General features: G+C 38.9%; 2 protein-coding genes across 3 annotated transcripts in view; one reads left to right on the top strand and one right to left on the bottom strand.

Moving 5' to 3' along the window:
• The window catches only part of Gab3 (GRB2 associated binding protein 3), a 168,038-nt gene that overhangs the window by 24,838 nt on the left and 115,507 nt on the right, over positions 1-27,693 (bottom strand). Inside the window, exon 11 of one of the 2 annotated variants that reach the window (XM_076561760.1) lies at positions 25,432-25,500. The exons of the other annotated variant lie outside the window; for it this stretch is intronic. The gene's annotated coding sequence lies outside the window, so the exon portion shown is untranslated. Of the gene's footprint in view, positions 1-25,431; positions 25,501-27,693 lie in introns of those variants that run through there. 2 annotated transcript variants of the gene reach the window in all.
• LOC102920307 (olfactory receptor 13H1-like) lies at positions 631-12,711 on the top strand. The gene is made up of 2 exons (XM_076562289.1): positions 631-687; positions 11,758-12,711. Exons 1-2 carry the CDS (start codon positions 631-633, stop codon positions 12,709-12,711), a joined length of 1,011 nt encoding a protein of 336 aa, XP_076418404.1.

The raw sequence follows: 27,693 nt of genomic DNA, 5'->3' as shown, positions 1-27,693 counted from the left end.
GGTGTCTGAGATGGTCTGCACTTGGCTGTGCTGGGGGATGGTCTGTATGTCAAGTTGTTCTGATTGATCAATAAATAAAACCTGATCGGCTGTGGCTAGGCAGGAAGGATAGGCGGGACTAACAGAGAGGAGAAATAAAAGGACAGGAAGGCAGAAGGACTGATGGCCAGATGCCGCCATGACCAGCAGCATGTGAAGATGCCGGTGGGCCACCAGCCACGTGGCAAGGTATAGATTTATGGAAATGGACTAATTTAAGCTATAAGCACAGTTAGCAAGAAGCCTGCCACGGCCATACAGTTTGTAAGCAATATAAGTCTCTGTGTTTACTTGGTTGGGTCTGAGCGGCTGTGGGACTGGCGGGTGATAAAGATTTGTCCTGACTGTGGGCAAGGCGGAAAACTCTAGCAACAGGTGCCGCCTCCTCCCATGGAGTCTCAGCGGGGACATTGTCAGAAGAGGCTGCTTTGTCCTTTGGACCATGCTCAGGTGGAGGTTGCTCAGACAGGGCCTCCTCACATGGGATCTGTTCAGAAAGAGCCTCCTGCTGTCATGGAGCCACCTCTTCAAGTGAAACCAGTCACCAAAAGGTCTTCTCCCCGAAAAGAGAGTACCAAGGAGAAGTCGGGCATGCGGAGTGAGGTGGTACGGCAGGAGCAAGTCCTTATTGAAGTTGGCTTGGTGTCTGTTAGAGATAACCAGCTTCTGAAGGGAAACAGGCATGCACAGGATCTTCCAAAGGGAAACTCAAGAAGAGACGAGACACCTAAGGACCAAGAAATTGGCTCTGATGGGGAAGGAAATAAAATGGCCCCTCTCAAGAAAGTAGGAACAGAGGAAGCTGGCAAGAGTCTATCTACGCTTGCTGCTCCCAAGGAATCTACCAGTGTCTTACCCTTGGAACAAGGCTCAAATGGGTCAGGTAGTGAAATGTTACATGCTAAGTGTCAGACTGGTTCAGCTGGGCTTTGTGAAATGGAAGTGGACACTGAACAGAACCCAGACAGTGTCCCTGTGAAAGCCTCAGCACCCGAACCGGCGTCACCATTGCCTCCTGTCCCATCACCAACAGTAACGGCCTCGCCTCCTATCACTTTGGCTGAAAACGAGTCACCGGACATTGATGAAGATGAAGGCATCCACAGCCATGATGGAGGTGACCTGAGTGATAATATGTCCGAGTGAAGTGATGATTCTGGGCTGCATGGGGCTCGGCCAGTGCCACAAGAAGCAAGTTCAAAAAGTGGGAAAGAGGGGTTGGCAGTTAAAATAACCGAGGGAGAGTTTGTTTGTATTTTCTGTGATCAGTCTTTCAGAAAGGAAAAGGATTGCAGCAAGCACCTCAATCGCCATCTGGTTAATGTATACTTCCTTGAAAAAGCAGCCGAGAGGCAGGAGTAGTGAGCCGGCCTGTGGAGGGCAGCTCGTCACAGTTTGTAAGCAATGCCTCACTTTTAGTTTAAGGCAGTAGACACACACAAGCTCGCTTTAATTAGTGTCCAGTGCTGATTTTTAAGTGACATTTTTTCCTTAGGACTGTATGTGTTACCTAGTGACTTGCAAAAACCTTAGTAAATCCTGGGGAGTTAATGTAAGAAAACAGATACTTAATCTGTTAGCTTGTGCAGTGCAGCGAAGAAAGGCGGGATGGTAGGTGATGTTCTCCGGGGTGTCTACCTGTGTGGAACCGGTCGGGTGTTCTGCCCTTTTCACTTCACTTGCTATTTTTAGTTTCTTGTTTAGGCTGATTAAAATTGGCGTAGCAAATTACTTGAAGAATTTGCCTGCTTTATATAAGTAAAGTTAGCACTTTAAGGTTTCTTTAGAGATGAGAAAAGACATTTAAATTGAAGAAAAATTCTTTCAACAGTGGACATTGTATCTGTTCAGGTAATAGCTTCCTGACTTATGGTCGATATTTTGTGCTTCTATGTTAATCATTATGAAAAGTGATTTTTGGTGGGTTTTTAATTTTTTTTTATTTTGGTGCTTTAGTGGCTTAAGATGTTGCACATGGTTTTTTGTTTTTCTTTTTTAATATATGCAGTTAATTCCCCCCCTCTAGAGATAGCATTGTGTTTAATAGTAACACTTTATACATATATGCATGTTATTTTTTTTCTTTTTGGGGGTTACTTTTAGGCTTGTTTGCAAAAGGGCCATTTTTCTTTGCTGCAGTTGTCTTTTTGCAGAACAATAGTGTGTGCAAGTTTATGAGCAATGGAACATGCAGGTTCAATCCATTGTTTTTATTTTTTTAATCTTAACCTCTTGATCTATGCCAGAAGCAGTTTCATGTAAGTTATTTTGATGGTGAGCATATGTGTAATTCTACAGCTCTCCGGGTCTGGTTTTTGCAGTAAGCCACTAGATCCCATATTGAACACAATTTAATCTCAGTATCAGCCATTAGAGTTTTTTTACTTTGCTGTTTCTAGCTTATTTCTTACAGAGTGAGAAGTCATTCTTTGAAGAGTTTCTTTTTTCAATAGATGGTTGATGTTGGGATGGTTATTCAAATCAAGTGATGAGTGATGAACTCCAAGTCATCCTTGGAAATAGCAAATCTGTAGCCCAACATAATTATCCTTTAAACTAGAGAATATCACTTGTGAGAAAACCATCATGGCCACATGGCTGATTTAGAGTGAAGTGCTGAGTTCTGGCAAACAGCTGCATCTTTTCTTCCAGTGAGTACCTGAACAGGGCTGATGTGAATTATGTACAGTCCAGATTTTAAGAATCATACTTTCTCAGGGATCTCCACAAACTAGTGGGTGTCCTCGCTGCCCCTGTGAGACAGCCTCTGTACGGGAGAGGCCTCACGTGACTTTGTTCCTGGTGTTCCTCTGGGGACACCTGTGTGAGAAACTGCATGCTCCAGAACCAGCTCTCGTGTCCTTTGGCCAATGCCGGAGTGTGAAATAGTCCAACGTGGGATTTTTCTTACTAGTAGTAAACAAAGGATGATCCCAATCGGGAATCGTGACTTTTTTTTTTTTTTTTGATGATGGTCATGTTCTGTTTTGAAATAACCTCTGTGTATTTCATTTATTTTCTTTTACCTGGCGATCTCTGAGCAGGCTTCAGATTTTGACAGTTGATGAAAGATAAGACAACCATTAATGTGTGGGTGAAAAGCTTGGTGAAATTCTGAGTGAAGTTTTAGTTAAAGTTGGTTGAACTTGGGATTGACTGGGAGGCCAAAGATTTAAAAATCAGAAGATTCTTTTAAGACACAAGTTGTGTGATAATAGTGTGTTTTGTGTGTGTGAATGAGAATTTGTAAATGTTGAATTCTAGGCTCCGACAATCATTGTCAGTGCAGATCAAGCTGCAAGTATTTATGTTTTAAAACTTAAATTATAAAGCTAGTTACGTCTTTCTAACAACTAGTTTTAATGTTTATGAGCATATTTTACCTACATTACCTTTTCAGGATATTGAGAAAGATGCATCACAAGCACAGGCTGGAGGCTGGGGGCTAGATGGTTTTGAGGAAGAGGTCTTGGTGGACTCTTTCATAGAGCAAAGGGAAGCAATGCCTTCTGGGAAATGAGCTAAGTTTTAATCTAGTCTTTAAGATTAGAAGTCAAAAACAAAAATATTAAGGAAATGAAAACCTAATTGATCTTTGAAGTATTGTTATGTGGAATTGAGTGGGACTTTTGAGGCCTTTCTTCCAGAAAACAAGGACTAGGTTGTCAGGCCTATATTAGGCCTAAACCTTGGTGCCATGCAGTTGTACTTAAATCATTTCAATGGAAAGTGTCTTAGTGATTGGAACTTCTAGTGCAGTTTGGAGTTCTTCCATTTGAAAAATGTGATATTTGCATGGGATTGTTCGAATCTTGTTTTCTAGTCCCTCCCCATCACCACTCTCATAGTCTGAAGGTAGATTTTTCTCTTGATAAAGGAACAAAAAAGTGAACATCTTGTTTGTAAATAGGTATCTAGTAACTAGTGGTAAACTTGAAATGGTAGAATTCTTTAAAGCCTAATTCTAGGTAACCTTAGGAAAATGTATATTAATTATTTTTGAACCTGTATTCACCTTGTTTTTTTCAAATATCTTAAGTTATATTTTCTTTTTCAGAGCTGCTTCTTATTTGGGGGCTACTTTTTTTTTTAAATTGAGGCATAATTCATAAAAGGGTATATTGTTTTGATGAGACTTTTTACAACTGTGGCTGGATGTCTTTCTTTAGTCTTCCAAGAAGGGCCATTTTACTTTTTTAGAATTACTTTTTAAAGTCATGAGGTCAACAACTTGGACTACTATGCATGTAAGTGCTAATGCAAATTAAAGCCCAAGTTGACCTCCAGCAGCAGTTCATTCTATGTTGACAGTGAGAGAACACTTTGCCTGTTAGGATACTGTTACTCGTGGACTGAAATGCTGAAGAAACCCCTCCCCCTATTTTGTTTTTTGCAAAAATCAAGGTATATTCTAGGGTTTCCTGGTTGACCTCAACAGATAAACTGAGCTGATAGTCTTAGTTCAGAAATGATCTAAATGTAGATTTACAGTCTACGTGTACAGTTGGCTAAGTGAGATTGCTTTCACAGTTCTGCATGTATCCCATCGGCTCCCCATCAGTCACTGAACTCTTAAAACTGGTATTGTAACATTATCACAATGTTTTGCGCCAATTTTATAAACTTTACAGTGCAATATGTGTTCCTTTTCTGAGGCAAACCAAAGGTATATTTCTCAAGGTTCTGCTGCTATCAGCAGCGTTGATGGAGGATTTTTTATACATTTGTAATAGATAGAAATAAACCAGAAAAAAAGAAGAAAAAAAAAGTGGTGGAGGAAAAAGTGAACACTGCAAGAATACTCAAAAGGGCTGAGAGTTGAAAACGCCAAGAATGGCTTTGCATAGTAAATTGAATAGAACAGCTCTGAACTATAGCTTACTTTTCCTGGTTTGGTCTGACAGAATGATTGAATGCTTTTGTACAAAAATCAGAGCCTTAAAAACAAGGATTTGGTGAGATTGTAAAATGGTGTGCCACTTTGGCAAAACAGTTTGGTGGTTGGTCAAAATGCAAAACATTGTTACTCTGTTACTCAACAATTCTACCCTTAGGAATATATCCTCAAACTACTGAAAATGTGCACCTATGAAACATGTACATGAAGGTTTACAGCAGTGTGTTGCTAGTAGTAAAAAAGTTAAAACAACTCAAATAGCTATCAAATACTGGAGAGAAATAAAATGTGGCTTATTCATACAATAGAATATTATTAAGACATAAAAATGAATGAGAAACTGACAGATTAAATGACTTTGGTGAACCTTCATAATTTCATTTGTAGATCTTTCCATTTCTAATTTATAAATACATTTGGGGTTATAAATTATAAATGTACTGTCTCCTGTCAACATTGTATACTTCTATTTGATAATTTCTGTGTCAAACATTATATGGAAATGTTTCCAAGTATTTTCTGTATTAACTGTGAGTGAATAGAACAAAATAAATTGCCTGTGATGGAAAAAAAATCATCCATCATGATCAAGTAGGCTTCATTCCAGAGATGCAAGGGTGGTTTGACATATGAAAATCTGTCAATGTAATACACCATATAAACAAACAAACAACTGATCATGAAAAAAACCACGTGATCATCTCATTAGATGCTGAAAAAGCCTTTGACAAAATACAACACCCCTTCATGATAAAGGTCTTGGAGAAATCATGGATAAAAAGAACATACCTAAATATAATGAAGGCCATATACAGCAAGCCAACAGCCAACATCAAACTAAATGATGAAAAACTCAAAGTGATTCCACTCAAATCAGGAACAAGTTAAGGATGTCCACTTTTCTCCATACCTATTCAATATGGCACTCAAAAGTTCTAGATAGAGCAATAAGACAACAAAAGGAGATCAAGGGGATACAAATTGGAAAGGAAGAAGTCAAACTTTCACTATTTTCAGATGATATGATAGTATACATGACTCCAAAAATTCTACCAGGGAATTCCTACAGTTGACAAATACCTTCAGTAATGTGGTAGGATACAAGATTAACTAAAAAAAAATCAGTAGCCCTCCTATATCCTTATGATAAAAGGGCTGAGAAAGAACTTAGAGAAACAATACCCTTTACAATAGCCACAAATAACCTAAAATATCTTGGGGTAACTCTAACCAAACAAGTGAAAGACCTATATGATAAGAACTTTAAGTCTTTGAAGAAAGAAATTGAAGAAAATATCAGAAAATGAAAGATCTCCCATGCTCTTGGATAGGTAGGATCAACATAGTAAAACTGGTAATCTTACCAAAAGCAATCTATGGATTAGGTGCAATCCCCATCAAAATCCCAAAGCAATTCTTCACAGACCTGGAAAGAATAACATTCAACTTCATATGGAAAAACAAAAACCCAAGGATAGCCAAAACAATCCTATACAATAAAAGAACTTCCAGGGGCATCACCATTCCTGACTTCAAGCTCTACTGTAGAGCTATAGTAGTAAAAAAAAAACAGCTTGGTATTGACATAAAAACAGATATGTGGATCAATGGAATCAAATTGAAGAGCCTGACATTAATTCACATACCTATGAACACCCGATTTTTGACAAAGAAGCCCAAACTGTACAATGGAAAAAAGAAAGCATCTTCAACAAATGGTGCTGGCATAACTGGATGTCTACATGTAGAAGAATGCAAATAGATCCATATCTATTGCCATGCACAAAACTCAAGTCCAAATGGATCAAAGACCTAAACATAAATCCAGCTACTCTGAACTTGATAGAAGAGAAAGTAGGAAGTAGTTTTGAATGCATTGGCTCAGGAGACCACTTCCTAAATATAACACCATTAGCACAGACACTGAGAGAAACAATCAATCAATGGGACCTCCTGAAACTGAGAAGCTTTTGTAGAGCAAAGGACATGGTCAACAAGACAAAGCTACAGCATACAGAATGGGAAAAGATCTTTACCAACCCCACATCTGACAGAGGGTTGCTCTCCAAAATATATAAAGAATTCAAGAAACTAGACATCAAATATCAAATAATCCAATTAAAAATGGGGCACAGACCTAAACAGAACAACAGAAGAATCTCAAATGGTAAAAAGACATTTAAGGAAGTGTTCAACATCCTTAGCTATCAGGGAAATGCAAATCAAAATGATTCTGAGATATCATCTTACACCTGCCAGAATGGCTAAGATCAAAAACACTGATGACAGCTTATATTGAAGAGAATATGGAGCAAGGGGAACACTCCTCTACTGTTGGTGGGAATGCAAACTTGTACAGTCACTCTGGAAATCAGTATGGAGGTATCACAGTAAATTGGGAATCAGTCTCCCTCAAGATGTAGCAATATCACTCTTGGGCATGTACTCAAAAATGCTCAGCCACACCACAAGGACATTTTTCTCAACTATATTCGTAGAAGCATTATTAGTAATAGCTAGAACCTGGAAACAACCTAGATGCCCCTCAACCAAAGAATGCATAAAGAAAATGTGGTACATTTACACAATGGAGTATTACCCAGTGGTAAAAAAAACAATGACATCATGAAATTTGTAGGCAAATAGATGGAACTGGAAAAAATTGTTCTGAATGAGGTAACCCAGACTGAGAAAGACAAAAACAGTATGTACTCACTCATAAGTGAATATTAGATGCAAAGCAAAGGATAACCAGACAATATTCCACCCCCCAGAAGCTGGGTAAAGAGGAGAACCTGTGGTGATATTGTGTCCCCCAAAATAGTGTGCACCCTAATAGACTTATCTGGGGTCAGAGAACAGAACATCCACTAGATATAGAGGCCAGAAAATGGTGGCACACATGCCTTTAATCCTAGCATTCTGAAGGCAGAGATCTGTGTGGATCTCTGTGAGTTCAAAGCCACACTGGAAATAGCCAAGCATGCTGACACACACCTTTAATCCCAGGAAGTGTTAGCAGGAAGCAGAAAGGTATATAAGACGTGAAAATCAGGATGCCTGGTTAAGCTCTTAGGCTTTTAGCAGCAGTTCAGCTGAGATCCATTTGGATGAGGACTCAGAGGCTTCTAGTCCGAGGAAACAGGATCAGCTGCGGAATTGGCAAGGTGAGGTGGCTGTGGCTTGTTCTGCTTCTCTGATCTTTCAGCGTTCACCCCAATACCTGGCTCCGGGTTTGTTTTTATTAATAAGACCTTTTAAGGTTTGTGCTACAAGGATACCCTAAGAGGGACACATATGGATTACCCCAGAAAGGGCAAAGGTTTAAGATCTCCTGGGTAAACTGGGAGGGGAGAGTAAAGGGGAGGGAATAGATGGTGGGAACATGAATGTTCAAGATGGCCGAGTTGGGGGAGGGATGGAGAGGTAGAGCAATGAAAAAGATATCTTGACAGAGTGAACCATTAATGGGTTAGGGAGAAATCTGGAGCTAGAGAAATCCACAGGAACCCACAAGGATGTCCCCAGTTAAGACTCCTAGCAATAGTGGAGAGGGTGCATGAACTAGCCTTCCCCTGTACTCGGATTGGTGACTACCTTAATTGTCATCATAGATTCTATATCCAGTGACTGATGGAAGCAGATGCAGAGACCCACAGCCAAGCACTTGGCCAAGCTCCTGGAGTTTAGTTGAAGAGAGGGAGGAGGAATTATAATCATCATGGGATAAAGCACAGAGACAGCTGACCCAAGCTAGTGGGAGCTCATGGACTCTGGACTGACAGTTGGGGAGCCTGCATGGGACCAAACTAAGCCCTCTGAATGTGGGTGAAAGTTGCATGGCTTGATGTGTTTGTTGGTCCCCTGACAATGGGACCAGTGTTTATCCTGGATACATGCACTGGCTTTTTAGAGCCCATTCCCTATCCTGTGATGCAGGGGGAAGGGGCTTGGTCCTGCCCCAACTTGGTATGGCAGCCTGTGTTGACTAACCAAGTGAGGCCTTACCCCCAGTGAGGAGGGGATTGGGTGGGACAGAGGAGGTGAGGGGGAGCAGTAGAAGGGGAAGGAGGGGGAACTGGGGTTGGTATGTAAAATAAAAAAAAAAATTAAATAAAAATAAATTTTAAAAATTAGAAAATGAGTTTATTTTGCTTACACTTCCATAACACTGTTCATCATCAAAGGAAATTAGGACAGGAACTCAAAACCTATCCTGTCCTGGAGGCAAGAGCTGATGCAGAGGCTATGGAGGGTAGCTGCTTACTGGCTTGCTCAGCTTGCTTTCTTATAGAACCCAGAGCCAGCAGCCCAAGAATGGCACCACCCACCATGGGCTGGACCCTCTCCCATCAATCACTAATTAAGAAGATGTCTTATAGCCAGATATTATGAAGGCATTTACTCAGTTAAATTTCCCTCCTTTCATATACCTCTAGTTTGTGTGTTAAGTTGACATAAGGTTAGGCAGCACAGATTCCAAGTGTAGAAATCCCATGTGCTGGGCTGTGATATTGCTGTATGAACTTGTAATTCTTTGGCTCAGAGAGTCCTTCTCTTTATCTCACCATGGAGCACATTTACTACCATAGCTACCCAAAGAGGCTACCCACAACTTCAGTATTATAGCTGGCATACACTTCTAAATGTTTCTCCTAAGGCTCTTTTTGCCAAGATCTTTTTGTACTATCTAAATCTTGCTCTGCCTGATAAGGCCAACAAAGTTAACTGCTAAGCCAACTCTTCCTCCCCTTAACTTAATTGGAAAGTCATGATTTTGTTCCAGTGCCACACTTTGAGTCATAAGGCTAGGAAGTATTTCTTCCTAATATTCTTCCAGATATTGTTGATCAGTTGCACCAAGACAACTGGACTTTCATATTACGTAGCCTGGTTTCACTGTAGCCCTGAATTGTAAGCAATGAAGTTTACATGATGGAAGGGAGATAAGTAACTTGATTTCAAATTATTTTCTTTCCACACCCCAAGTCTCTGAAGTTAGCAAGCTTGTGTCTAGGGAGATGTCCCTTTTGCCTATCCCAGGTGGACCTCAGAATCTTGGGAACAACTCATTGGGAAATATTAATAGTTATGGAGATAGTGAGATTTGGCCAATGCCCCTGGGGAAGAAGAAATACTCATCTGTATTTCCATGTTCATTTTCTACTACACTGCCTACATAGACAATTATCTTCCAGGAGAACTGGAAGTCCATACTTTAGGTAAGCAAAGACTTCATGGCTCTCTAAAACACTGTTGAATTTGGGAACCATGCTATGATTTGACAAGGAAAAGGTTACACACAGTTCTGTGTGAGGTTGGAAATGACAACAAGAAATGACCACCTTCCAAAATGACTGATGTATTCTCGACTGAAGACTATGGCAGCAACATTTTCATCAGGAGCTCACCGTTTAATATTTCTGCCAGTGATCTTTGACAGGTTGAATGGTCTTAGTGCTATTTAAAATCAGCTGTGCACACTGCTAATGGTAAACAAGTACTTTCTGAGGAATACTAATGCAGGGGTAGTCTTAAATTGTATTTGTAGTAAGCAAGAGATTATATCTTTGCCACTAAACAAATTCAAATATAATCTTTCAATGCCTGTGTGTAAACAGTTTTCCAAAATTCTTTAGAGGGGAGATAAATAAAGATATTGAGGTCTACTATTCTAGTGGCAGATGCTTTGGCAGGTGATATGGAGCACTGCAAATGGTTATTATAATTACTTCTTGGAATGTGTTACAGGAAATTCACCTTCTCTACATCCACTGTGCACCCCTGTTTTGTTCATACCATTTTCTAAGTTCTGGGGAAAGATGGACACTTTTTTCAGGATCCATCACTACTCAAAGCATCCAAGCCATAAGGTGGGAAAGCAGTTGGAGAAATGTGAGGAGTCATATGACAGAGATTTGACTCATCAGTCACGAGGCAGCAAGGAGGACCTCTTTTCTTGACAAAAGCTGTTCAAAGACTTTGGGGCACTGAAAATGTAAGGGATCAGGACCGTTTCTCTGGGACTGAGGTGAGTACTTTTCTCACTAATTCTTATCTTGAAAGCCCACAATTATTAGGCATATGAAAAGCTGCCTATGTCTGTTTAGTCTGTCATTGCTGCTTCAGGATAAAAGCTAAAAATGATCAAAATCTCAGATCTCATCATTTTGATGCAATGAAGATCAGTCTATGTTTTGTCAACTAGAAAGAATATTTGGTTGGTTTTCCCAGCCTGTCAGCACTATCCACTTCCCCACATATAGGCACCCTGAAAGTAGCAGATGCATCCAGCATGTCAGGCCTTCAATTTAGGGTCCTGTTTAGGGTCCTTTTCCTAAATAGCCTTACTCACCAATCTTCCATTTTTCTTTTGTCTCTTCTCTATCCTGTGCTGCCACAGCATCATCTTTTGGTGCCTGAGTGATTGGATCAGTTGGTTTCCATCTGTGCTTAGGCCTCATTTAGCTTAGAATGGAAACTCATGGGAAGCTTGTTGTCCAGAAGGCTCAATGGATCATCTAGTATTTCTTCATTAAATACTTATCTCCACACAAGTCTGAGAATCTTGATCATTTTCACTAAGGTTTTTTTTTTTTTTTTTTTTTTTTTTTTTTTTTTTTTTTTTTTTTTTTTTTTTTTTTTTGCTTTTCTATCAATGATAGGAGTGTGCTACTGAAACTTTTGTCAGTTTAGGGGCTTAAAACTTTAGAGATGAACTTGTGCCAAGGGTTGCTATGCTTTTACCAACGTGGCAATATAATAAATGCATCCCCTGTTGACAAAGAGCTGATTCTTCTGTTTTCTGTCCACTCCTGTAGCTGTGGATAAAGGAAATGAATTACCAGGAAATGGAAAACTATACCAGAGTGACTGAATTCATTCTTGTGGGACTTTCTAGGCATCCCACATCTCAGAGTGTTGTTTTCTGGACATTGATGTTTCTTTACATAGCCACTTTGGCAGGAAACAGTTTGATTATTTTCCTAGTAGGAGGCAACTCTCAACTGCACACTCCAATGTATTTCTTTCTTGGTAACTTGTCTTTACTGGATCTTCTGTTTTCCACCAGTGCTGTACCCCTAATCATGGTGAATTCACTGTACAACTTTTCCACTATCTCCTACAGCTCCTGTTTCACCCAGCTAGCTATCAGGGCCTTCTTGGCACTAACTGAATGTTTTCTGCTTGCCATTATGGCTTATGACAGACTTGTGGCTATTACAAATCCACTCAGGTATAACTTGGTCATGTCTTCTCAAGTATGTATTTTCATGGCTTTGGTTGCCTGGATGGCAGCCCTCCTTCTCACTGTTCTGCCCATTCTACTCTTTCCAATCAGTTTCTGTGGGCATAATGCAGTCAATCATTTCTCTTGTGAGGTTCAAGCCATCTTCAAATTGCTCTGTTCTAATACCATTTCTTTAGAAATTATGATGATGGCATGTGCTGTCATTTCAATGCCAGTACCTTTAATTTTTATTCTTATCTCTTATCTTTGTATCCTCAAGGCTGTTTTAAGAATTCACCCAACTGAGGCCAGGCTTAAAGCCTTTTCTACATGTGGCTCTCACTTGATTGTGGTTACTATATACTTCGGGACACTTATATGTATTTATGTGAGACCACAAAGCAAAACATCCCACAATGGGGACAAAATTGTCTCAATATTTTATGCAGCAGTGACCCCAATGCTAAATCCACTCATCTATACCCTAAGAAATAAGGATGTGAAAGCTGCTCTCAGGAGGGTAACTTGTAGGGTCAAGTACTAATGCCTCAAGCACACAACAACATCCTGGATTGGCTTTAGTTTTCCTGGTAACATCACATCTATGATTTTCACTTCAGAAATGGGAAAGGACTTGCAAAACTTTTGAGTAATTGAAGTCACACAATAACAGGAATTTTATGACAGAAGTATAAAACTGCTTTATGCTGCACGCGTCCTAAGCAAAATTAAAATGCAAGCTCCACATGAGCAAAGTTTACAAGTTCATGACAGAAAATGACCAATGGTCTTTATAGATGAACCTCATGAAATTAAGACAGATGATAAATATTTTAGTCGGAAAATGGTCAAAAAGTACAAACACTCAATTCTGTAAAGAAGAAATAAGCATTTGCAGTTTAGCAACAATAGATGATACTTTTTGCTTATATTAACAAAATGAAAACATTTAGTGTTGATGAGGGTTTAAGGAAATGTCATTCAAGGTGGAATACAAACTTGAACAGCCTTTAGGGGGTCAATTTTAGTAACAAGGAAAAACAACCATTTAGGTGGCCTATTTGTTTGGGATATGGCCCCCATATGGCAACTGTCTTTTTAACTGGCTGCTTAGAGAGCACTGTGACATATTTGCAAGCCTGGTAGTTCTATAATATCCAACCTGGAACAAGCTGTCACTCACCATGCCCCTTGATTCTTATCAACCTCGGAAAAGCTTGAGACAAAGGGTTGTTTCTCACAAAAGTTAATTCTAGCACCTCTGCTCCTTTAGTAAGAAAGGTGCAGAGAGGTGATTTATCCAAATGGAATTTCTCTTTTCCCTTATAGTGAAGCTTTTTCATAACTGTGAACTTTGCTCATCAATTCCAGGAAAACAGGGAAAAACTATTTGTTATCTTATATCATCATGCTACTTAAATGAATCTACACCACAGAAGTACTTATCTATGTATGTAACATGTATGTGCAAAATGCTTGTTAAAACACTCTTTAGACTTGTGAAAGTTTTTGAATAAAGGCCCTCAGTGCCCTTTAGAGTAATGTCTAAATAAATTACAGTACATCTATTCTACAGAACATCACATAGCTAGAATGGCCATATTTACATGAGTCTCTTATTCTGGGGCAAGAAGGTAACCTGGATATTGAAGATGTTCTTTTGTAATTATGGTAGAAGTAAGTGTGAGTGAGATAACTGTGATGGCTCTTAGAGCTGGGGATGAAATTAGCATGCTGTTACTTTGCCCACATTGCATTAGGTTGTGGTAGTCATATGATTAAGTCAATGTCAGTGGGATAAGAAAGTGTATGTATATTTTGTCAATAGAGGGGAAATTTTCAACATCATAGGGCTGAGGACATAGATGAAAGGAAGGATTAAGAATTAAGAAAAATATTATACTATACCACAAACTACTTTACAAGCATTTTCAAGAATATGTAATACAATGCACTCACATTACCTTCGTAGCCCAGAATTAAACATCCTATGGTGTGAACCTCTGGTTGTTTACTCAACCCATGAACTAGAATGCAGAAAACAGTCAGGTTGCATTAAGTAGGTGTGATTGAAGGTCTAGGGGTGTGGTATACATGTTCTCAGTTAATAAATTGTGTTTTAAGGAGGACAGAGAAATGTAGTGAAAGAATGAAAGTAACAAATATTATGATAAGAATATAAATGTCTTTAAATATAGAGGCTCACTGTGTAGTCCTGGCTGTCCTGGACTCACTATGTAGACCAGAGTGGCCATGAGCTCACAGAGATCTATTTGCCTCTACCTCCTGAGTTCTGGGATTAAAGGTGTGTGGCACCATACTGCTTTGAGTGACAGCTAGCAATGTCTACACAACCATCCTGAAAGTTTCTCACTTGTTGAAGAATGTTTTTTAAATATTCTCATTTATTTGTTTTCCCTTTCAATTAATAACTGCTCTTTGTATTTCTTATGCTTTCTTTAGGTTTATTCTATACATATTCTATTAATTTCTCAAGTCAAATATGCTTTATTTTCATTAAAATATTTTTAGATCTCTGAAATATTTTCATTATGAAAAACAATAGTTTTATAGAAGAGTTGCAAAGACAGTACCAATGATTTTTGTACACCTTTCAAACAGCTTTCATTAAAGTTAATGTCTGATAAAGACATGGCACACTCAAATCCAAGAAGTTAACATTGAGTTAGTATAATTAGCCAAGCTGTGTATTTTATCAGATATTTCCCACGTTTCCAAAATGTCTCTTTCTATCCTCCAATCTAATCTAGGATCTGTCTTCTCTGAGCTGTGATAGTTTCTTATTCTTTCTTTGTCTTTCATGACCTTGCCCTTTTTTGTGGTGCTAGTAGTTGAACCAAGGACCTCACAAATGCTGTATATGTACTCTATCACTGAGCCATATTCCTACCTACCCTGAAACTTTTGAAGAGCTCTAGGGAGGCATTTGTAAAATATGCCCTGATTTGGGTTTGTCCTGTGTTTTTCACATGATTAGAGCTGGGTTCTGGAGTTTGAGAAAGCTCATCATGGGGACGCCTCATCACCAACATAAGGGAACATCATCTCAACATTGCTTAAGCCAGCTTTGATCATTTGATTTGAATGGTAGTTCCCAAGTTTATCCAACTAAAGAGTTACTGTTTTCCCTTTCAATAAATTCTTACTTGTTTTATAATTCTTTAGACAACAACATCTCATATATTCCAGGCTGGCCTCAAACTCACCTATGTAAATGAGGATGATGACCTTGAACTCCTGGCAGTTCTACCTCCATCTACCAAGTATTAGGCATGAACCATCACATCCAGCTCATTTAAATAAATTTTAAAAGGGAATATTAAGTCTAGCTCAGCCTCAAATGGAGAAATATTAAGCTCTATCTTCTGGGGATGGTTAATAAACATTTTATTGATGATATTTGATGCTATGAAACTTCACATTCCTCAAAGTTTCAATTTATTTATTTTAACATGCACCAAAATATCTCACTAACAGCAGTGATTAGTTTGGTGTCTAATGGTGATTTTGTGTTTCCCCCATCTATTGTTTCATTGTTTTTTATTTTATTTTATTTTGGGAGTGGGTTAAACATGGTTTCTCTATCTAGCAAAGGCTGATCTCATACCTGATGCGAGTCTCCTACCTTAGCCTCCCCAGTGCTGGGATTATAGGTATGCATCACTATGTCTGGCTCAATATTTTAAATTTAAAACTACATTTTTCTCTGAGGGCTAGTGCCAGTGCCTTCCATAGGTTTTAGTATGTAATAATTTTGTTGTCATTCAGTCAGACTACCTGAAACAAAGCACTCTTGGTTTACTGAGAGACACCACCTAAATAAATAAACAGAGAGCAATTGAAGAGGATACCCAACATCATCTTCTGGCCTTTTCATGCCACACACACACACACACACACACACACACACACACACATATATATGCACATATACTACACTGCATATAAAAACAAAAAGAAAAAATTTCATAATCTGTATCGTTATTAGCTCTGTTTACTATTGATGTTATTTAAGGGTACATTTTAGAGTTCCAAAGATATATGTATTCAACCTTAAATTATTATTTTAAAAGTTTGCTTTGTTTAAAGTTTGTTTTGGGGCTGGTGAATTGGCTTAATGGGTAAAATCACTTGCTGCCAAGCCTAACAATCTGAATGTGATCACTCAGACCCACATGGTGGAAGGAAGGAGAGAACTGACTCTCTTAGGTTGTCCTCTGACTTCCACATCTCACAGACAGACAGAGACACACAAAAAATGAATAGATTTGCATTTCACTGTATAGAAATTGAAGAATGCAGTTTATGATATGGGTTTTGACATTTTATTTTTCTTGTATGCCTATAAGTGCTTTGCCTGCATGTGTATAAATGCACCATATGAGTGAAGTGCCCAAGAAAGGCCAGAAGACAGCATTGGGATCACCTTAGAATTGGAGTTACAAAAGTTGTTAGCCACCATATGGGTGCTGGGAACTAGACCTTAGTCCACTTTAAGAGGAAGTACTCATAAACTCTGAGCCATTTTTATAGCTTCATAATATTTACTTTTTTGAGGTTTATAAAAACTTTATTTGAAAGCAAGTTTTGGGTCAATTTTTATAACATTTCTATGTATGAATAGAAAAAACCCATAATCTTTATGTAGTAAGACAGGGCTTTTATGTGTTTTTTATATTGATCTAAGTTTGTCCAAATATTCTATATCCTTACCAGTAATTTGTGATCTGTCATTTTTGGTTGAAGTGACTTAAAATTTTGTTTTAGTATTATTTATTTGTTAGTTTCTTCCTATAATTATGTCAGCTTTTGCCTTATACATTTTAAATCTATGAAATTTTATGTATATAAATTTATGAGTTTATATTTCTTAGTGGATTACTGTTATTCAGTGTTTCTAATTCCTTATTTGTGGTGATATTTTATTTGTGCTGAAATGTAGTGATATTTTATTTGTGCTTTGATAAATAAAGCTTGCCTGGAGATCAGGGGGAAAAGACCAGCCATTTTAAGTAAACAAAGTCAGGCAGCACACGCCCTTAATCTGATCACTTGGCAGGCAGGGTCTCTGTGTTCAAGGCCATACTAGGGAACAGAGCCAAGTGTGGTGACACATGCCTTTAATCCCAGTACCAACCATAGAGACCTGGAGGTCTATACAGACAGGCAGTAACGAGGAAGTGAGGTAGCTGGTCTAAGAGCCAATGAGAGGGCAGAACAGCAAGGCATATAAAGGCATGGGTAGATGAGAAGTAGCTTGCATTTGGAAGTTGCAGAGTTGGTGAGGTAAGGTTGGTGGCTTTCCTATTTCCCTGATCTCTAAAGCTTTCACCCCTATATTTGGCTCCGTGTTTTTTATTTAATAAGGCCATTTAGAAATTCATCTACACGTGTGTGTGTGTGTGTGTGTGTGTGTGTGTGTGTGTGTGTCTTTGGGGGTGCACATGTAGATGTGCATGTACTTCCATGTGTGCATGTATGTATAACATCAGATATCACTCCTCAGGTTTCGTGTGTGTGTGTGTGTGTGTGTGTGTGTGTGTGTGTGTGTATGTGCGTGCACATGCACACATGTGTATGTTTCTGTGTGTCTGTGTGGTGTGTGTTTACCCATGTGTGTAGAGAATAGAGGTTGAGTTCAAGTGTCTTCCTCTAGTGCTCTCTACCTTATTTTTGAGACAGTCTGTCACTAAACAAAGAGCTGGCTGACCAGTAAGCCTCCAGAATCTTCCTGTTTCCATACTGACAGCAATAGGGTTATAGATCCCTTTTGTTATCTGGGGAACCAGCTTTCTGCCGCACAGGGACCTAAAGGAATCCATGGCATCTGTGTGCAATAAGATTTTTCTATCTGAGGGGGTTAAGGAAAAAGACACTCACACACGCTCTTGATGGTTCCCTTCAGACCTTTTCTTTATTCTTCTTTTGCATTCTCTATTCTGTATTCTTCTGGTGATTTCCTTCTCTCATTCTTGATGTTTTCCTTCTAACTCTATCTTTATTCTTGATGTTTCCCATCTAGTTCCTTCTAGCTCTCTCATTCTTGTTTTCCTTCTAACTCTGTCATTCCTGATCTTTTTCTTCTAATTCATTTAACTCTCCCATTCTTGATGCTTTCCTTCTAGCTCATTTTAATTCTATCTTTGTTCTTTCTCTTACAGCTTATATACCCCAGCAAAATTTTTCAGGCAATATAAAATTACAATGTGGTTACATTCTGTTTTTCAAGTGAATGACTACAATGAATAAAAAACAAATAGTACAAAACAGCATGTTTTCTAATATCCCTACAAGATTAAAAATTTTACATATTACAGGTAAAAGACAAATTATCCCAAGAACCCACATACATTCAGACCCGAGCAACTTGTTAGAGATTAACCGTGTGATCATCAAGGTATTCTTCTCAGTCAGGCCTTTTACTGGCAGGCTGCATTTTGCAGTTACAAAGAACGGGCCAATTACTTTTTTACTTATCTTGAAAGGTAATTGTTTAACTCTTTCACAACTAAGATTTTATTAGTTTAGGAGCAGAATACACAGACATTTCAATTCTTAAAACATGTACCCAAACTCTAAGAGTCATACAATTACATTGTGTTTACATACCCAAAAGAGCCATATGTTGTTTCTCTTTCAACTTCGTCCAGTGATGTTCCAGCCTAAACTTGACTAGTTTTCCCTAAGACTTCACATAACAATCAAATGCTTACAATCCTCAATTCCACTGACTCACAATTTTATGCCACATACAGTACATACTCAAAATTTCAGTCTTTCACAGCACGTTATCACAATTAGGAAAATGGATTGCCATGACCAGAGACAGTTCTGACAGGGCAAGGACTGAGGAGTGGTTTTCTAGGATACAGTTCTACTAGAAACACGAGACCAGAAATAACTGAAAATATTCCAGACACAAATGCATACAAATTACCATTTAGTATGCTTTGTGTTGTAGGATATAAAGCTAGCCCCCTCTACGGAATGTTATGGTGACCCCCGAGATAGTCACAGCCTCTCCTGATTCAGTATCCTGCTAATTTCTGGATGTACTGAAAAAAAAAAACTAGCAAGTGATTTAACCTTTTTAAAAAAATCATTTACACTTAAAAAATGGGATGAGGTGGGACTTCCCCCCACCTTTTAAAATGTTTCTAGAGCTACCCTCAAATTTACAAAATAGTTGATAAAGATATTCCTCTGGATTATACAAGAAGGGAAGCGGGGACACTGACAGACATGGATGGTTAGTTGGACTTGACTTCTTTCTCTTCTACTTCAGAGACTGGACTCTGGTTTTCAGTCTCTCCATTTTCTGCAGGCACATTTGTAGTTTGCTGGTCAGCCACCTCAGTCTGTTTGCCCTTTGCTCCCCTCTTCCCTTTTGTTTGCACTTTTTTTTGTCTGATTTATCCTTTCCTGCAACCGTTTTTGGCTTCATGTCCACCTTGGCAGGGGCAGGCTTGGCCAAAAGCCACATGGCTCAGGCTCCGCCTTCGCCACTTCACCCTGGCTAACCTTCTTCTTGGGCATCCTGGAGGTGCTGAGTGGGAGGCACTTGTGACGCTGAACCTGTCATGGAGTTTCACTGCTTAGCTTCCACCTCAGAAACTGCTGCGACCACTGCAACCCGACGAGGGGCCGATGGGAATTGAAAGGTAATCTTATAAGGAATCTTAAAAGAATCACAAACCTAAACTTTTATACATGAAGAAACAATCAGTCAGCTCTACTTTTAAATCTTTAGTGTACATACCCACTCATCAATAGTTTTTTATATTAGGAGATTGAGGGCAAAAATGGGTATAAGGAATTAATCATCACCTTTGGTCATCAACCAATCCTAGCAAGAAAAGTACATCAGCTAGTAATAATTGGGCTGCTTTGTTCTTGTTCCCTGACCTTAAAGAATTCTGCATTAAACTATGTGCCTTTCTAAAATGTTAGATTATCTTCTTGGGCTTTTTTAAACCTCAAAGTTATCTGATGAAAACATCTTAGTCTAACTTTAAGTTATTTTCAAAGCTTTGTATCAGTTATTATGCACTCTGAAACCTGTGAACACATCTCTCAACATTAAGGTTAAAAGAATTTAAGCTAGATGGGCTACTGGGAAACAATTGTTTTTCTTTTTTTGTATATTTTTTATTCATTTTACATACCAACCACAGATCCCCCTCCCATCCCTCCTCTTGCTCACCCCTTGCCCCTGCCTTCCCACCCTGCCCTCAACACATCCCTCATCCCCTCCTCCAACAGGGTAAGTTCTTCCATGGGGGGACAGCTAAGTCTGGTACATTTATCTGGGGCAGGACCATGCCTCTCCCCACTGTATCAAGGGTGAGCAAGGTGTCTGACGATACATAATGGGGTCCAGAAAGCCAACTCATGCACCAGGGATAGACCATGATCACATTGCCCCTCAAACAGACCCACCTACACAACTGTCTCCCTTATGCAGCAGGTCCAGTCCGGTCCCATGCAGTTTCCACAGCTGTCAGTTCAAAGTTCGTGAGTTCCTTTGAGCTTGGTACAGTTGTCTCTATGGATTTCCCCATCATGATCTTGACCTCCTTTGCTCATACAATCCATCCTCCCTCTCCTCTACTAGATTCCTGGAGCTCGGCCTAGTGCTTGGTTGTGGATCTCTGCATCTGCGTCCATCAGTTACTGAATGAAGGCTCTATGATGACAGTTAGATTATTCAACAATCTGATTACCAGGGTAAGCCAGTTCAGGCACCCTCTCAAATATTGCTAGTAGTCTAATTGGGGTCATCCTTGTGGATTCCTGGGAATTTCCCTAGCACCCAGTTTCTCCCTTACCCCATAATGTCTCCCTCTATCAAGATATCTCTTTCATTGCTCTCCCGCTCTGTCCCTTCCCCATCTGGACCAGCCCATTCCCTCATGTTCTCATTCCCCCTCTTCTCCCCTCTATTCTCCACCCCCACATCCCCAGTTTACTCATGGGGATCTCCTCTGTTTCCCTTTCCCAAGATGATCTGTACATCACTCTTAGGGTCCACCTTGTTTCTTAGCATCTCTGGTGCTGTGGGTTGTAGTCTGGTTATCCTTTGCTTTACATCTAGTATCCTCTTATGAGTGAGTACATACCATGTTTGTCTTTCTGAGTCTGGGTTACCTCACTCAGGATGATTTTTTCTAGTTCCATCCCATTTGCCTGCAAATGTCATTTTTTTTACAGCCAAGTAATACTCCATTGCATATATGTACCACATTTTCTTTATCCATTCTTTGGGTGAGTGGCATCCAGGTTGCTTCCAGGTTTTGGTTATTATGAATAATGCTGCAATTAAAATAGGTGAGCAAGAGTCCTTGTAGGATTGAGTATCCCTTGGGTATATGCCCAAGAGTGGTATCATTGGATCTTGATATAGATTAATTCCCACTTTTCTGTGAAATCACCATACTGATTTCCAAAGAGGCTGTACAAGTTTACACTCCCACCAACAGTGGAGGAATGTTCCCCTTGTTCCACATCCTCTTCAACATAAGCTGTCATCAGTGTTTTTGATCTTAGCCATTCTGACAGGTGTAAGATGGTATCTCAGAGTAATTTTGATTTGCATTTCCCTGATGGCTAAGGATGTTGGGCAATTCCTTAAATGTCATTTGGGATTCTTTCTGTTTTGAATAATCTATTTAGATCTGTAGCCTATTTTTTAATTTGATTGGTATTTTGATGTCTAGTTTCTTGAATTCTTTATATATTTTGGAGATCAGCCCTCTGTCAGATGTGGGGTTGGTGAAGATCTTTTCCCATTCTGTAGGCTGTTGTTTTGTCTTATTTACTGTGTCCTTTGCCTTACAGAAACTTCTCAGTTTCAGGAGATTCCATTTATTAATTTTTGCTCTCAGTGTCTGCACTACTGATGTTATATTTAGGAAGTTGTCACCTGTGCCAATGTGTTCTAGGCTCCTTCCTACTTTCTCCTCTATCAAGTTCAGTGTAGCTGGATTTATTGTTGAGGTCTTTCTAGTGCTTTCTGTAGGGCTGGATTTGTAGACAGGTATTGTTTAAATTTGGTTTTATCATGGAACATCTTGTTTATGGCAATTAAGAATTTTGCTGAGTATAATAGTCTCAGGTGGCATCCATGATCTCTTAGTGTCTGCATAATGTCTGTCCAGGACCTTCTGGCTTTCAGAGTCTCCATTGAGAAGTCATGTGTTATTCTGATATGTCTGCCTTTATATGTTACTTGGCCTTTTTCCGTTGCAGCTCTTAATGTTTTTTTTTTATTCTGTATGTTTAGTGGTTTGATTATTATGTGGTGAAGGGACTTTTTTTGGTTCCTGTCTATTTGGTGTTCTGTAAGCTTCTTGTATCTTCATAGGCATTTCCTTCTTTAGGTTGGGAAAGTTTTCTTCTATGATTTTGTTGAATATATTCTCTGTGCCTTTGAGCTGATATTCTTCTCCACCTTCTACTTCTATTATTCTTAGGTTTGGTCTTTTCATGGTGTCCTAGATTTCCTGGATGTTTTGTGTTATGACTTTGTTGGCTTTAATGTTTTCTTTGACTGATGAATCTATTTCCTCTATTGTATCAATGCCAGAGTTTCTCTCTTCCATCTCTTGCATTCTGTTGGTTATGGTTGCATCTGTAGTTCCTGTTTGTTTTCAGATTTTTTCCATTTCCAGCATTCCCACAGTTTGTGTCTTCTTTATTGTCTCTATTTTGGTTTTCAAGTGTTGAAGTGTTTCCTTCACCTGTCTAATTGCTTTTTCTTTGTTTTCTTGACTTTCTTTAAGGGATTTATTGATTTCTTCCAATTTTTGTTTGTCTTTTCCTCAATTTTTAAGGGAGTTTTTCATTTCTTCTTTAAATGCTTCTATCATCTCCTAAAGTTATTTTTATGGTCACTTTCTTCTGCTTCTTCTACATTGGCATGCTTAGGTCTTGCTGATGTAGAACCACTATGTTCTGTTGGTACCATATCATTCTTTATGTTGTTGAATGTATTCTTGCGCTGGTATCTAACCTTCTCTTCCTCCAATTGGTGCAAACAGTGTCTGTATCTCAGGGAGCCATTCTTGGTTCAATGGGGACTGGCAGAGTCTATATCTCAGTGAGCACCTTTTGGTCCAGTTTGAGCTCTTGGTCCAGTTGGAGCTTGCTTAGTCTGTGTCTCAGGGAATATGTGCAGTCTCAGAGGATGGGTTTCAGAGGTAGAGTGGGGCTTGTAGGAATATGATCTGGTAGGAGTTGGTAGTGGTCAGGTCTGCCTGCAGGAGTCCTGCCTGCTGGCCTACAACTGGGGCTGCAATGGGCGGGGCTATCCACAATTGTTTTTCTTAATCATTAACCTAAGCCATAGTCTATATAACTCCTCAAAAGAAACTCATGTGTTCTAGCTGTGTGATACTTCCTTGTTTTATTTTTTATCATCAAATCTCTACTTAAGGCAACATTATTATTATTAGTTAGTACAGCTTAGGAAGAGATCATCTTCATAATAATCCACAGGTAAAAATGGCCAGTAGAATGGGGTATTTCCTTGCAATACACACAAATTACAAGCAGTGGGGATCTCCCCACACCCAATCACACCATGCCAGATACCAGAGAAAGATGGCAGCAGCAGACATGTGAAGGCACAGCAGAAGCAAAAGATATTCTGGAGTCTGTGGTCTTGGAGCCTTGCCTATACAGGAATTAGTTATCAGGGATTTTCTTCCTGGTGGGCTGACACCTTGAACTTCAATTGCCATCTGCTGTTCCTTTGACATGGTTACTGGCAAATACCCACTGCCATGCTGAGCTATGCCAAGCTTTTATGTAGGTGCTGAGGATCCAAATTCAGGTCCTCATGCTTAAACAGCAAACACTCCCAATTCCCATCTCCTCCAGGGCAAAGACTCCCCTGGGGATTCAGCTCAACCTGGTAGATTCAGTCCAGGCAGGTCCAGTCCCCTCCTCCCAGGCAGAGCAAAGTGTCCCTGCATAGGCCCCAGGTTCTAAACAGACAGCTCATGCACTAAGGACAGGTCCCAGTCCCACTGCCTGGGTGCCTCCCAAACAGTTCAAGCTAATCAACTGTCTCACTTATGCAGAGGGCCTGATCCAGTTGGGGGCTCTTCAGCTATTGGTTCACAGTTCATGTGTTTCTATTTGTTTGGCTATTTGTCCCTGTGCTTTTTCCAATCTTGGTCTCAACAATTCTCGCTCATAGGATGGCCAAACACCCTAACTGTTGTGCTAGAAATCCCATCCAATGACTGAGGGAAGCAGATGGAAAGATCCATGGCCAGGCCCCAGGTGGAGCTCCGGGAGTCCAATTGGCGAGAAAGAGGAGGGATTGTATGAGTGAGAATGCTTCACTTTTTTATGTAGGTTATGAAACTTAAACTCATGCATAGCAAGCACTTCACCAATTGAGTTATCTCCCTATCTTTTCATTTTCTTTTGCAAAAATACATAAATGTAATTTCAAGCATCCTGGAGATATAGTGAAGACATTTTTCTTTTCTTTTCTTTTTTTGTCTTTTGTCTACCCCACCTTCCTGTGCATCTCCATTTATATGATTCCTATCACCCAACCTTGGGTAATTTATGTTAATAGTTAGTTAATAGTATGTTAATGTCCTTCAGTATAATAAAATAGAAGATAATTGTTTTCATGGGCATATAAATATACAAGTATTTTTGTCATTTCTGCTTCATAAAATTGAGCTCATAAGAACATTTTTGGCAATCTTTTCCTCCTCTATAACTAGTGTAAATCTTTCCAAATGAAATGTTATATCTTTGATTCATTCTTGTTAATGCCTATATATTTGAGGATGCTTGATCATTCCCTCTTGTCCTACTTTCATTTCCTAATGCTGTGACAAAATACTTTGAAAAAAAGCAACTTAATGGAGAAATGATTTATTTGGCTTACAATTCCAGGTTATAGTCCATTATTGAAGGAAAGTTAACAGGGAAACTTGAAGCAGCTGGTCACATACAGTCAAGAGCATAAGGGGAGTGAATGCATACATATCAATTCTCAGTTGCTCTCTCCTTTTCATTCAGTTGAAGGGCCCAGGCCATGAAATGATGTCAGTGTATTTCCACTTCATTTATTCTAATTAAGAAAAATTTGTCTAGCTGGAGAGGTGGCTCCCATGGTTAAAGGTAACTAGATGCTCTTTCAGAGGATCTTGGCTTGAATCCCATCACCCACATGCTAGTTCAAAACCTTTTGTAACTCCAGTCCCAGGGAATCTGACACCATCTTCTGGTCTCCACAGGCACTAGGTACACTTAAGTGGTGCAGACAAACATACAGGCAAAACACCTATACACATAAAATATTTTTTAATTAAAAAGAAAAGAAAATCTCTCATAGACATGCCCACAGGGCAACCTAATTTTGATAATACCTCACTGAGAATCTCTTCCCATGTGATTCTGGATTGTGTAATATTGACAAGTGAAATTAACCAGCATAACCATGCTGGGCATTTATTTTATTTCTGGGTGGGTTATTTTTCCCGCTATGAGAAATACCCAGATTAACATTCCTCCAACCCCAGAAATAAATAATAAACTAATACATATTTCTGAGAAAAATATTAGAAGGTATTATAAAGAACAGTCACTGGCCATCCGGATTGTACAAGAATAGGACACAACAACTGCTGATCTTCCAAAGACACCAACAGCTCTATCTTCAAAATGGTTGACAGAGAAGTCTGTATGGGTTCAGCAATGACCTTTAACAAGAGAAAAACTGTAGGCTTTAGAAGAGCTGGTACAAGAGCAGTTAAATGCTCAGCATATTGAAGAATCAACCAGCCCTTGGAATCATCCTGTATTTGTTATTAAAAAGAAATCTGGTAAATGGAGAATGGTAACGGACCTTAGAGCAATTAACAAGGTAATTCAGCAAATGGGCTCTCTACAGTCTGGAATTCCTTTGCCTACTCTGTTACCTAAAGGATGGCCTCTTATAGTTATCCATTTAAAATACTGTTTCTTCTCAACATCGTTACAAGAAAAAGACAGAGAAAGATTTGCCTTCACAGTGTCTAAATAATAATTCTCAACCAGTTAAGAGATATCAATGGAGGGTTCTCCAACAGGGAATGTTAAATAGCTCAACCCTCCATTGGAAGTAATACGTAAACAATTTCCTAAATCTATAATTTATCATTACATGGATGATATTTTACTAGCCGACTCAAATGCAGATACTTTAGAAAGAATGTTTGAAGAAGTAAAGAAAATTTTGCCTTGTTGTGGATTACAAATTGCTCCTGAAAAGATACAAAGAGGTGATTCTATTAATTATTTAGGACATAAAATAGGCATACAAAATATTAGACCCTAAAAGTTGCAAATTAGGAGAGATTGATTACAGACTCTTAATAACTTTCAAAGATTATTCGGAGACATTTCCCATCTACGAACTATTGTTGGGGTAAAAAATGATGAACTGAGTAATTTGTTCAAAACCTTAGAAAGTGACAAGGACTTAAATAGTCCAAGAGAATTATCAGCTGAAGCTGAGAGAGAATTGGCCTTGGTGGAAAAGAAAGTACAAGAAGGACATGGGGATCATGTGGATCCAAAGCTTGATTGCATTTTGGTTATTTTACCCTCTAAGCATTCTCCTACAGGAATTTTAATGCAGAGGGAAGATATTCTATTGGAATGGATATTTCTACCAAATAAACAGAGTCAAAAAATTAAAAACTTATGTGGAAAAGATCTCTGACTTGATTTTAAAACGAAAATTGAGGCTTCATCAATTAGAAGGAATAGACCCAGCAGACATTGTAGTACCTTTAACTAATGATGAAATTGACAAATTATGGGCAGAAAGTGAACCTTGGCAAAGAGCTTGTGGTAATTTTTTGGGAGAGATTAACAGCAAATATCCCAAAAGTGTCAGAATTCAGCTTATAAAGACAACTAATTGTATCCTGCCTTGCATAGTATGGGAAACTCCAATAGCTGGAGACCCTACATTTTATACAGATGCAAACAAACAAGGAAAAGAAGGTTACAAATCAGAAAATTTAAGTAAAATGGTTCAAAGTCCTTATAATTTGGTTCAAAAATTGGAATTGTATGCTATTCTGTTGGTATTAATGTTTTTTTCAGAACCTCTCAACATAGTTACTGACTGAAACTTGCTGAAAGAGTGGTCTTACATATTGAGACTTCAGAATTTATCCCTGATGAGTCAGAATTAACTTTGTTATTTATTCAATTACAATATGTAATCAAGAATAGGAATTACCCTTTATATATAACTCACATCCAATCCCATATGGGTCTGCCAGGCCCTCTAGCACAAGATAATGATGAGATTGATAAACTATTGATAGGAAATGTGCTGGAGGCCTCAGAATTTAATAAAACACATCATGCCAATAGTGAGGGTTTAAAAAAGGATTTTTCCATAACCTGGCAACAAGCCAAAGAAATAGTAAAGAAATGTCCTACTTGTTCCTTCTATAATCAAACGCCATTACCAGCAGGA

The sequence above is a fragment of the Peromyscus maniculatus genome, chromosome X, assembly GCF_049852395.1.
Source record: "Peromyscus maniculatus bairdii isolate BWxNUB_F1_BW_parent chromosome X, HU_Pman_BW_mat_3.1, whole genome shotgun sequence".
Classification (NCBI taxonomy): Eukaryota; Metazoa; Chordata; class Mammalia; order Rodentia; family Cricetidae; genus Peromyscus; species Peromyscus maniculatus.
Note: the sequence above shows the minus strand (reverse complement) of the source record. Positions and strands in the feature narration are given on the sequence as shown.

Excerpts from the sequence above, each read along its gene's own strand:
- LOC102920307 (XM_076562289.1), top strand. The coding sequence starts at position 631 with ATGCGGAGTGAGGTGGTACGGCAGGAGCAAGTCCTTATTGAAGTTGGC. Across the intron at positions 688-11,757 it reads TTGAAGTTGGCTTGGTGTCT|CTGTGGATAAAGGAAATGAA; the intron begins GTTAGAGATAAC and ends CCACTCCTGTAG.